This window comes from Neovison vison, chromosome 2 (genome assembly GCF_020171115.1).
Source record: "Neovison vison isolate M4711 chromosome 2, ASM_NN_V1, whole genome shotgun sequence".
Lineage (NCBI taxonomy): Eukaryota > Metazoa > Chordata > Mammalia > Carnivora > Mustelidae > Neogale > Neogale vison.
Window position 1 is genome coordinate 166,580,266 of NC_058092.1, and position 13,150 is coordinate 166,593,415.

At 38.8% G+C, this 13,150-nt stretch overlaps 1 protein-coding gene across 3 annotated transcripts in view; it reads right to left on the reverse strand.

Moving 5' to 3' along the window:
• A1CF (APOBEC1 complementation factor) overlaps nt 1-13,150 on the reverse strand; it is a 79,379-nt gene that overhangs the window by 36,263 nt on the left and 29,966 nt on the right. For all 3 annotated transcript variants that reach the window (XM_044239521.1, XM_044239519.1, XM_044239520.1), the window contains exon 3: nt 1,761-1,895. In XM_044239521.1, coding sequence (XP_044095456.1) covers nt 1,761-1,895 — 135 coding nt within the window. The remainder of the gene's footprint in view (nt 1-1,760; nt 1,896-13,150) is intronic.

Below are 13,150 nucleotides of genomic sequence, written 5' to 3' on the forward strand. Positions count from 1 at the left end.
ATCCATGTTTGTCCATTTGTGCTTCCAAGTGGAAACACACACACACACACACACACACAGAGTTTTCTGAAGCCTCATCTCTGCCATAATCGGCATTTGCATTCTATGTGGAGTGGTTTGAAAATTTTCATGCTGGGTTCAGATCTGTTATCTGATTCATGGGCAAAGTCAAGTTAAAGAAAACATGTACAAGTGCATTTCAGCTTGACTTAACAGAGTAGGTTTTTGACAGAGCAAATGGCCTTTCATCACACAATTATCTGTGGATTTATCCACCATCCTTGGGACCAGAGGACGCATCTGTCATCAGAAGCACGATTTCATGATAGATCTGTCCTTGCCCTCTACCTTGGCCTCTCGAATTTCCATAGTTTTATCTTTACTTGATCATAATCTACCAGTGACCCGGGACTTTCACTTGGAACCTTGCTAACCGATTTCTTGTGTCTTTCTCCCACCATGACCTCAAGATGTTCAGGGAGGATGTGTTTCAGAGGATGATCTGGGGCTTTCTGTTGCTGTTTTCATCTGTAGGCTGAAGGTAGATGCCAGTTTTACATAATCAGCCCAAGATCAGAAGCTCACAGCAGGAGGCCACTCACTATCCTTCTGACTACAGGTCTTCTGTTTTCTTCCTGCTACCCCAGATGGTCTCCAGCAACCGAGGCTCAGTAATTTATTCTTGCTGGCCACTGTATGACCCGTGGCCCTAAGAGATAGCACAGGCACATGCAGGGAGAAGAGCTGTCATTAAATGTGTGCTTCTTCGTGGTTGGTTACCCGCTGGCTCAGCCTCCCCCACCGGCACCCTCCTCACCCCTCCCCATGGAATTCAGTGGTGGACACCTGTCTATCCAGGGCTCATCAGGAAAGAATTCAAGCATGTTTCATCAGTTTCAGGTGCTTCTCGTTGCTCATTTTCAAGGTCAGGATATACAATTCTTATAGGATCAAATCCTTATAATTTGTGGACATGCCAAATGAGATTGTTTGTATAAAATTAGGAGTGGTTCTGAATCAGAGGCTGAGTTATCCAGACACACAATTGATTTTGGCTTTTAGGGAAAGAAATAGCTAGACTCTAATTTTTCTAAATTTTCCAGGAATGTGGTTGTTGAAACACCACTTGGTAAAACCTTGAAAACAAATTGTAATTTTCTGTTCTCCCTGTACCTTTGGGTTTAGCTCCAATATATGACTTGGCATTAAAACTGAGGAAATGTGTTCCTTAATTATATAATGACTTGGAGAGACCCCATTCTTAATTTTGCTGATGCATTAGGGCAGCCAAATGAAACCTGTAGAAGCAAATTTCATTCTGAACCATTACGTATAAGTACACAAAGAGTGCTGGCAAACCTACACATGGTCTTTGGATGTGAAATGGTGCACTTGGGAAAACCATATTCGAATGTCAAGTTGGAGCAATATCTTATTTTGGAGAGATCATTGTAGTAGTATTATAGAGCGATGGCTAACTTGTTGCAAACTCGGTGCACCTATGCAGATCAAGGATCAGAACTTAAAAATGAGCAGCAGCCCTAGTTCAAGCCATCAGGAATAGGAAGGTGACCTCAGGGCACTGACAATAAGGGGACAGCCACGAACAGGAAGGTTTTGAGTTTGTCCATGGAATGGCAATTGAGGAATTGAGGAATGGCAATCGGAAGAGAAGCCATCCCCAGCCAAGAATGAGCACGTCAACAAAGTGTATAGTATTTTTCCCTTGAGAGATAAGAAAACATGAAATTTGGACTCACTTTTTCACATAATGGTATAAGTTCATCCTCAAAAAGATCTCGGGGAAGTTTTCCAATAAAAATCTCGCAGCCTCTTTCTGGAGGTGCTGCATCCCAGCCTGGTGGAGGGCCGCCATATTTCCTTTGTCCATTTTCCTGCAAATCCCAGGTGGAGTATATGAGGCAGAGAAGAAAACAATAAAACCTTTAAGTTCCTCAGTTATTTTCAAAATCATGATAAGGAACTTATTTATCATTGACAAATTATAGTGAACTGGGCAGAGGATAAAATCAAGGTCTCTTTTATGTGGATTTATGTTTTATTTATTTTTTATTAACATATAATGTATTACTTGCTTCAGGGATATAGGTCTCTGAATCGCCAGGCTTACACATTTCGTAGCACTCACCATAGCACATACCCTCCCCAAAGACTATAACCCTGCCATCCTATCCCACCCCACCCCTCCCCAAACCCCAGCAACCCTCAGTTTGTTTCCTGAGAATAAGAGTCTCTTATGGTTTGTTTCCCTTCCCAGTCCCATCTTGTTTAGTTTTTTCCTTCCCTACCTCCCATGACCCCCCCACCTGCCTCTCAAATTCATCATATCAGAGAGATCATATGATAATTGTTTTTCTCTAATTGACTTATTTCACTTAGCATAATACCCTCTAGTTCCATCCATGTCATTGCAAATGGCAAGATTTTGTGGGGCTTTTTAAATGACTACATACTATTCCATTGTATCCATATATACACCCCATCTTCTTTATCCATTCATCTGTTGATGGACATCTAGGTTCTTTCCATAGTTTGGCTATTGTGGATGTTGCTGCTATATATAAACATTCGAGTGCACGTGCCCCTTCAGATCACTACATTTGTATATTTGGGGTAAATACCCAGTAGTGTGAATGCTGCATTGTAAAATAGGTCTATTTTCAACTTTTTGAGGAACCGTCATACTATTTTCCAGAGGGGCCGCACCAGCTTGCATTCCCACCAATAGCATAGGAGGGTTCCCCTTTTTCCACAACCTTGCCAATATTTGTCCTTTCCTGACTTGTTAATACCAAGCTCTGTGCTTCAGCACTGGCTTGTGATAAGTGTTGTGAGAACATGTAAAGTGCTGGACAAATTACTTATGATTTTTGTCATTCAGTCTCCACAATGTCTGATCATCAGAGGATCTGACTATACTTTGAATCCAGGGCTCTGCTATAACATGGAGTGTCTGTGGTATGGCAGTGAGGGCTCTGGAGCAGGGCTGCCTGACTCTCTGACTCACTAGCTATGGGACTTTGGGCAAATGACTTAGCTTCTTAGAACCTCAGTATTATCATACACAGAGTGAGGATAATAGTGGCTTTTTGATTAAAGGATCTAATATAGCAAATATGTCTGGCACTGTACTAGGCATGAGATATATAGTCAACAGTTATTCTCTCCTTGCCTTCTTGGATTTGGTCTGTCTCATGTGCCAAGCACGTCCATGATAAAAAGTCCTAAATAGAAACATTATGAAGATTAACATTTGAAGAAGTGGACTGGCTGATATTGGGGGTAGCTAGTGAGGGACTTAAATCTGTTTTCAGAGTTGACAGTATGGTGAGGGGAGTTTACTGATGTTAGTTCTCTTTGTGGGAAGCAATACTGTTCTCTACCCAAATAGAATACCAACACTTGCTAACATCAACCAACCCTTGCTAACACCAACCAACCCTTGGTAAAAACACTTGGCATTTTATGGGGAAGAGTTTGGTTCTTTTCATTATTAGATATTAGATATTAAAGACAGCAGTGCTATATTTATTTTTTCTAGAGGTTGAAGACCTGAAAGCAACTTCAGGGGCTCCGAGTGGAGTATGGGTCAGATGCATTGCTGCTGATTGGCAATAGTGTGCTTTCTGGGGAAAGGTACACTTATTTCCCACGTAGGTATAGCCAGAGCTCTTGGTCATTAGACTTTACTGTGATTTTTGAAGAAAAGTGAATTTAAGGGACCAAATACCAGCATTTATTGCTAACTTCTTCAAGTAATACTTGAGTTTCATACTATAAAATGGTACATGTTGTTGGAAAAAACCATGATGCAGGAGGCGAAAAACATAGTTATGTATCAGATAAAGAGAAACATTCCTCAATGTGTCACTCTGCCCATCTTGAAGCAGTTTCTGTTAAATTTATTTGCTTTTCCAAATATTTTTCTATGTGTGTTCTAAAAAGTCATATATCAGTTGTTTAAAGACATTGTTTATATGAAAGTTTAAAATCTAAGGTAAAACACTCTAGTTTCACTGTTAAATCTTTATACAAACCAACTTGGGACTTCCTCAATTATTTTATAAGTATTAGCTCAAAGGTTTTTAGGTCATGATATAAACTATGTCTCTGGTTGCAATTGCTTTTTTTATTCCTAATTTATATAATATTGTTTTAAATTTTTTAAAAAAGGTGAGAGATGGGTGTTCTACCTTGCCTTGATTATTTTTTGCCTCCAACAATCGGGTGTTTATTTATTTTACTAATTATTTTAATATTTGCCTCAGGAGTTCTTGTATTTTTTTTTTGTCTCTTATATTGAAGAATCTTCTGGCAGAACTTCTGTAGCACTGAGAATTACTTCTAGAGAAAAAAATGCCTTAAGAATTCTAGAATGAATATACTCTATCTCAACCAAGACTTTGCTGAAAAATACGAAGTTGACATTTTCAGGGATATATTAAAAGTTATTGATTTTCTAAAAAAAACCTATATGACACTTGCCACAGGCCGGACACTGCTATAACCCTCAACATTGTCAGAGGTTAAGGACTACTGCTGTCCCCATTTTACAGAAAACCCTGAAGTCCAGAGAGAGTAAGTACTTTGTTGAGGTCATATGGTTGGGAAGAGGCAAAGCCAGGATTTGACCTCAGGCCGTCTGGTTTTAGAGACCATCATCCTAATCCCTACATTTTGCCTTGTCATATGGAAATGTAATCATTTATAACAGATTCATACCTTTACGTATTCACTTGTGAAAAAAATGATCATGCCAGTAAATGGCAAACACTCTGCCGCATTTAAAATCCTTTCCATTTTCCAATCATTTTATTACACAAATTTTGGAAGGACGGATCTGATAACTGTTGCTTATAAGGAGACATATTTCTATTGCCGGGCTAAAGTCCACTTTTTAAAAGTCCATTTGGTTGCTAATGATCCCTCTGAGGCCATTTTTGTATATATTAAATGTCTAGAGGTCTGTTCAGTGGATTATTAGGATGAACATAGTATAAATTTGGTAGTATATTTAATCTTTAGGTTGAAGAAACCAAACTTTCCTCCCCTAATACCAAATTAGCTATTCCAGAATTTCTGATTTGACAGGCTTTGTCTGATAGTTTGAAAATAGGCAACCAGCAGACTAGCCTTTAAAGTTTTTCTTTCTTGCTACAATTGCTAAAAATATCACCGGACTATTTTGTGCTCGTCACTGTGAATAGGAGGATTCATCTGCTTATGAGCCAAAATGATTGGGCAGGAAAGCTTATTAATTGTCTTTCTACAGTTTTCATAAACACTGGACAAAAATTCCCCAAGAGTATTTTTTTAGGGGATCACAGAGTCTGGCTGGTTCAGAGACGTCACGAAGCTCATGCATGGGGGAATCTGCTCTACGCACCAGCCGCTGGACTAGGCACGCACAAGGGGTGGTCATCTGTGCCCATTTAAGACAGCGAGGGGCGTTAGTCATGGGATTAGAATAGCTGTCCATTACTCAGAAAGGACAGTTGGGAGCTGGATTGCTGGTATTTTGGGCACTGTTTTTATAGTCGAGGAGTTTAAAATAGATAAAGCCCAGTTATAATGGCTCTTTCCCCTCCTGGCTGATGTCCTCCTCGTGGGATGCATTCCCCCGGTAGCACAAATGTATTAATAGTTCCGAGAGAAAGAATATAGGTTTTTGCTTTACATGAGGGAATGTTCATTAAATTCTGGGAACTTGTATTTTTCTAATCAAAGACTTGGAAACTATTGACTTTCTCGTAGCACATAAATAGAAACCTTCAACCATGTAAATTAAAAAGGGAAGACCTAATTCTAACTATAAATCTGTGGGTGTAATTCACATACTGGACACCAAGCCCACCTAGTAACTCAGTTTATATATCAAGAGTATTTGGATGTTCCTTTGTCACAGATATTTTAAGCCTTTCATTACGGAATCATAGACTCTAAGAAATGATGTATACCATCTTCTTGACATGAATAAAACCACCCAAACTTCCATAAATGATTGTAAGCAATAAATCTTAGTTTGAGGCCAAATGGACTGAGTTCATTTTGGCCATCTGGCATCTGACCTTTTTATACATTGGGGAATCTGAGCCAATTGTGTTTTCCTACAGAGTTAAAAAAGGCCAGATATTTGCTCTTCCAGCTTCTTTTGCTGTTGGGATAGTAATGGTTACAACAAAGTAAAATGGTGTTCTGGTGCAAAAATCATAATGGTGCAAACTTCAGTGTTCAAGACCCCATGGTGCATTTTCTTTTCATTCCGGATTTGTGATGCGGTTTCTTAAAACCTTACTTCCTCAAAACTTTGAAAACCTTCCTGAAGGCTTACTCTTACACTTATTTCTCCAAATCAGAGTTTCCATAAACAAACATTCTTTTAATAAACTCCTTTTCTGCATAAGGAGGACAGTGGACTTCTGTTACATGTAAATAGCAAGAAAAACAAACAAACAAAACTCTCAACAGTTATTCCTAATTGGATCACATATCGTGCTAAGGGCTTTTGATCCTATTAACTCATTTAATATCCTCAACAAACCTATGGGGGTGATGCTATTCATTTTATAGATGAGAAATCCAACACATAGACTGTGTTCAAAGTCACTCAAACTGTAAGTGATGAAGACAAAATTTGAACCTCAAGCTCATGCTTGTAATAATATTTTTCTTTGGATTTTATATTAGCCCAGTATGCTCATTTTACAAACAAGGAAACTTGTTTGTAGAGATATTATGTGACTTGCTTAAAGTCACATTGATTTAATTTATTGCACAAAACACCAGATTGAACACTCTGATTCTCAGTCTGGTGAATTCTGTGGCTTATATACTGTCCCAAGTCACGACAGCATTTTTCTCAGGCTCATGATCTTTATAATTCATTGTATTGTGCTCTGCCTACTTTTTAGTTTCAGCAAACATGGAGACCAGATGGTTTGTTTTCTCCTCTAAGTGAGCCCCTTTATAAACAGAAGGAGATTAATTAATAAACCTTTATAGTCCATTTTTTAAAAGTTTCCTGAGTAGTAATTTCCATTCCTTGAATGATTCTTTGGAAATCCTCTGTAATCCTCTTTTGTGGTTCTCTTTGGTCCTTTGTTTTTTCTTGCCAAGGGGAAGAAATTGTGTATGTTCCCTTACTAAACTGCTTTCAGATGTTCTCCTGCCCATTTTCCAACTGGCTATGTTTATATTTATTTCTGTTCCTATTAGTTCAGGTTCTGGACAACCCAGTTGTGCTCAGTGGCATTTGTCACCTTCACAGACATTGTAGTCACCAGGGCTATGCCCAGGACACTGGTCCTGTGACCAGACCCTTGGAGACTCTTCTCAACAGCTGGTATCAGTGTATCAAGAACAGATTTCAAGACTGTGTCTTTTGAAGTTTGTGACTTAATACAAACTTATGGATTTCCCCAGTTATGGATTTTTGAGATTGAATAAAATTCTCCATTAGACATTATTTCTGTTCTCACCTACAGACCACCTGTACATCTCATATGTAGTAGAGTTCAACCCGAATCTCAGAGTACTTAAATGAGAGGGACCATGAGGGTTCTCCTAGATGTGATTTTACCATTGGTCTGCTTATGAACTTTTTTGTTCCCTGATGCCAATAGACAGTGCTACGGGGAATACTCATCTTGTTAATTCTATGTAAAGATAACAATCCGTCTTTCATATTGTTTATTTGCCTTTACATCAAGATCAGTGAGCTCAGGTTGGTGAAATCTCTTTTAGGCTGAGAAATTTTAGAAAGCAGAGTCTATTTAACTTATGTACTGTGGAACTTGACATTACCCTTATTAGCTCTATTTTTTAGAGTCCTTAATAAGCATATCCAATAGGCATGTCAGTATTATTTTCTAAAAATAGAGGAACAATAATAATTATGATGTAAAGCCTGAATAAATAGGATGTTAAAATTTATAGAACTGTGAGACTACGTCTGGAAACTGAGAGGAGAAGCTAAATCATGAACGTAATAGGCAGATATAAATTTAACTTTGTCCTCTTATAGCTTAGTGTTTCTGAAAGTACATTGTGTGAGATACTAAGTAGTTTAGAGGCCATTGGTTTATCTGAATAGATATGCATTTTATTGTACATTAGAAAACATGTAATTACCATATACAACCCGTGGCTTTTCCGTTTATGTATGTGAGAAAAAGTTTACTTTTAAAATTAACTTGACTAGAAAGAGTTGATTTATTGAATTCTGAATAGTATTATTGGCACGTGTTTATGGCAGAAATCACAGTGAAAAATACACCCAGCTTTTGGCTCTTAACAATTATTTGTTTTGCTCTCCACCAAACCCTTACATTTTATTTTTTTTAAAAAAAGTATGATATTTTTCTTCCACAAAAATGACTTTTAGGAAATTAGGAATCATATTTGTTTCACTTTGGAAAGCTAACTACTGAAGCCCTATTGTCCAGCAAAATATTCCTAATAACATCTCATGTTGTTCACTTTTAGAGGCATAAATAATTTATGTTATCAAATGATGCATTTAAAATCTGTAATACTTGTCCTTTCACTTAAAGGATTATGTGTGGCAAACTTTTGGAATTCAGCATCTCAATATTTGAAGTGTTTGAAAGCAAACAGGCTTTTCAGCATAGCTTGTATTTTGTAAAGCTTTTTATAATACTAGTTTCTGGCCAGTTCATGGGAATTCTAAATTCAAGGATATGTTTACACACAATTCAAAATCAGGAAAAAATTTTGGAGTTTGTTTTTCCAAATGAGGGAAATTAAAATGCCAACTCTCTTCTAAGACCCTGTGTTCACAATCTGCGAGGAAATCGACTTAAGGAGGGACCGCACAGCAGCCATTGAAATGAGACCGGATTCGCTGTGCTCACGCTCACTTCCGGCTTCCGGCTTCCGACTTGCGCATGTCTGTTGGCGACTGCTGTCACCTGCGGGAGAGGCTCCTGCCCAACCAAAAAATAACTGGGTGAAAGCTTTGGTGATTCCTTTATCCATCTGGGAGCTTTCACCTTGCAGAAACTTAATTTATTCAAGAGGCCCCTCCAACTTTTTATTATACATACAATCTGCCTTTTTGAATTGAGGAATACTATAATAGATGGAGATCTGTCCACATATAAAGACACTTGTCCTGGTGCAAGGAAGATCGTTGGTTTGGATGTTTGCCCTCCTATTCTACTGAGTTCAACATGGCCCAAGAAGAATTTCATCTAAGGCCCTTGTTTTTTGGGGGCATGAGAGGAATTGTATACAGTAATTACTCTCCTTACTAAATACCCCATGAATTTAATTTGATGAGGTGAGGGATATGGCAAGGCATGTATCCTTTCCTGAATGTAAATTCTTCATTATCAAGGGACAGGGCTGACCGGGTACTGGCAAAGATCTTGAGAGGGTGGTAGGATGCTGGTGAAAGGGAGGCTGTCCTTGACCCCACAGCTAAAGGTGGGAAAATGTTCAGAGACTGTTTTGTGAGTTAATCAAAAGGATCCTTAAAGGGAAGGTTGTAGGGGTTAAAAAAAAAAAATCAATGTGTCTCTTGTTGCTTGTCCTCTTGATGCCTATTCTGTTACTTTCTCTGCAGTAATCAATTTTCATTGCAGTTTTTGCATTAATTTCCTTTTTTAAAAAAAAACTCATATAAAAAATATAATCATTCTTATAAGTGAAATATTAGGATCAAAGAGAGAAATCATGATCACATTCTAGCTGGGCTTGTTTTCTAAAACCTCTGAGCCCAAGTCCTGTTCTTTTTGTTTAAAAAGGTGTTTAGGGAGGTGTTGAAGACATACCTCCCACAACTAACTTTTCTTTCTTTCTTTTTTTAAATCTTTAAATATTTATCTATTTATTTGACACAGAGAAATCACAAGTAGGCAGAAGTAGGCAGAGAGGTGGGCAGAGAGAGAAGGGGAAGCAGGCTCCCTGCTGAGCAGAGAGCCTGATGTGGGGCTCGATCCCAGGACACTGGGATCATGACTTGAGCCGAAGGCAGAGGCTTAACCTACTGAGCCACCCAGGTGCCCCACCACAACTAACTTTTCTTATCAGAAAGTTTGAAAAAGAATGTAAAGTACAGTTGATCCTTGAACAACATGGATTTGAACTGCACAGCCCCACTTATATGCCAGTTTTTTACAGGGCTGTAAATATATTTTCTCTTCCCTATGATTTTCTTAACATCTCTCTAGCTTTATTTTAAGAGGACAGTATATAATACAACATACTAAGTATGTGTTAATCAACTGTTTAAGTTATTGGTAAGGCTTCCAGTCAACAGTAGCTTACTAGTGATTAAGTTGCTGGGGAGTCAAAAGTCAACAGGCAGAGTTCTGACTGTGTGTGTGTGTGGGAAGAGTACCCCAACTCCCACATTGTTCAGGGGTCAGCTGTAGAAAAATCCTTACTCTGAGATAGAGTCATTTAATGCTGTGTCAACACGCCATTCAACATTGTCTCTCCTCTCCACCCTGTGCCTCTGAAACAATGTGAAAAAGAGTCATAACTACTGACCTCATATGCAATTCATGACTGTACGGCATTGTGATCTCACTGTCCTTGGCCTTGCCTATGTTAGATAGCTATCTTTGAATCTCTTGATAAAGTTTTGGGTTCTGAAGATAACCATTTATTTTTGGTTCCCTGTTAAAAATACTTATTTGGGTAATACTATTTATTTTGATCAGTAGTAGACAGGTAACAATTTAAGAAATGCTAAAGTTGCCCACAGGCAAAGTCCATAGTCCCAAAGAGCTGTCCATGTTTCTGCCTATTTAAATCATGAAACTCACACCTAGTTTTAAATGGAAAACCCCACGTGCTTCTAGTTAAAGGAAAAACACGCTCAGGCTTAGTTTGCAAAGATTTTCAACCTTCAGTTGAAGATCTCCTATATAATCAATTCTCTATTACTCTATTTTAGGAGAAATTCATGGCTGTATGAATATAGTTTTAGGGCTCCATTTCCATTTCTTGGGATCCTGAAGTTCCCATCACCTGTCAGGCATACAGCCATACGTTTTCCACAAAAAGATTCACAGAGCTCTTCCTTCCTTTGGAGTCTTCCACTCTGTGCTTTGGCATTTCTGGCTAGTGAAAGCAAAGGCTTCTTGGGAGTTTTTAAAGCTGGTCTGTGGGTGGCTGGGGTGATAAGCTTAGGGAAACACATGTCTGTGATCATCTACGGATGATCCCATCCTGTTCTCCTGCACAGTCTACCTATTTAAAGAATTAGTATTAACACACTTGGTGAATGACTTAAGTCCTTGGATAGCAGGGACATGAGCAGGTGGTACGAGGCAATGGAAGAAAAAGTAGGACCCGGGAGCTATCTTTTACCATGAAGTCAAATTCCTATTTTTGTCCCTAGGATTTTTGTGTGGCGATTGGAAAAGAATGTCCATGCCACAGTGTTCTTACATCTGCTTCTCCCTGTGCTCATCCGTCACCAGACAGAACTGGTTGTAAATACAGGAATCCTAAGTGGCTTATTTTCATTGCATTATTCATAAGAAAAACAGTGCAACTTAAGCAGTACCCAAGTAAAATTAGTGGAGGACATTCTACAAAACCAGAGAGAGGAACGGGGTTAATTTGGGCCACCCTGAGAAAGATGGTATCCTAATCCCCTATATGCCAATCTAGCAGCAGCCTTTCTGCCTCCAGACTTGAACATATTTGTTGAGGAGATGAGCACATGGGAATTAAAATACATGGTTGTATTGGAATTCCACATAAGAGAATGGGCGCAGCAAGCCAAGGTTGAGGGGTGGGAATGAAGCCGCATTTTGTTTGTAGGCTGAGGGACCTGTTCCCAGGAACCCAGTCATGGCTGATTAATAGGGAAAGGGAAGGGCTTGTCTGGCCCAATCTTACTGGGTCTTGGGAATTAAGGCACGCTAACGTCTTTGCTGTTCAAGTGCTATGGCCACGGACGCTCCTTGTCTCCAGCTCCTTCCAAGGTTCTTTTTTTGTGTTCACCCTCCAAGTTCCAGCTGCAGTGTCCGCTGGCTTGAAGAGTTCCCTGCTCTGCTCTGTCACACTGCCCAGTTTATGATATTCATGGCACTTACGAGGATCGGTAATTTTTTTGGTTTCTTTACTTGATTATTCTCTGCCTCCCCTTGAGGATAACTTAACCTTCATGAAGGCAGGAACCCTGGCCCTCTTGGTGGAGTTAACAAATGAATGGATGAGTGAATCAGGCTCAGGTGGGAGCAGGCAGGAGGTAGTAAGACCAAGAGGGTGTGCCTGCTCCTATTAAGGGAGTTTAAACACTCATTTATGCAATGGGGACTTTTCTTTAAAACCTGTGAATTAGCTTCTCAAAGTATTAGAATAAACATTAGAGTTGAAGTCAGCAAATTTTTCTGGAAAGGGCCAGGTAGTTGGTATTTTTGGCTTTTTAAAAAACAACTCTTGAAAAATCTAGAAACCTAAAAAATCTAAAAAATGACAAAAACAGGTGGTAGCCAAAGTTGAGCCTCAGCTCAGCTGGCTGACCTCAGGCTCCTGTGTCTGCTGAATTGTGGAAGGCTGGGGTTTGTTTTCTGACTGCAAAATGAGAAGGTTGGATGACAACAGTATTAAGCAAATTTCAAACACTACAAAGATTCGAAAGACCAGCTTAATGAACCCAGGGAACTATACTACACCTTTAATAGTGAGGTTTTCTCCATGAAAATTTCCCAATTTGTTGATTGCTGACTGAGTGCTGCCTAGAACATTTTTTTCACTTCATGAGAATTTTTTTTCCCTTATCATAAAAATAGTCCATACTCATTATAGAAAGTTTGGGAAAAAAGAGCATCAAGCAAGAAAAACTTAACTCTAACCAGAGATTACATTTTATTATTTTCCCAGTATTTGTACTGTGTGTAAAGAATTTCTCAGAACATTTTTTAGAAGCTGTATACAGCTTTGCATTCTCATTTTTAGGTCAACATTCATGCTTGGACATCGCTCCATGTCTTTCTTTGAAATCCTACTTCCTGAATACATAATTGGGAAATAGAAAAGTGACCATATTTTTTGTGGCCAGTGATTTTTTTATTGAACGTTTAGGATATATCTGTTTTTGACATTATAAATTCCACTGTGATGAACATCCTTATGTCTAAGTATTTGT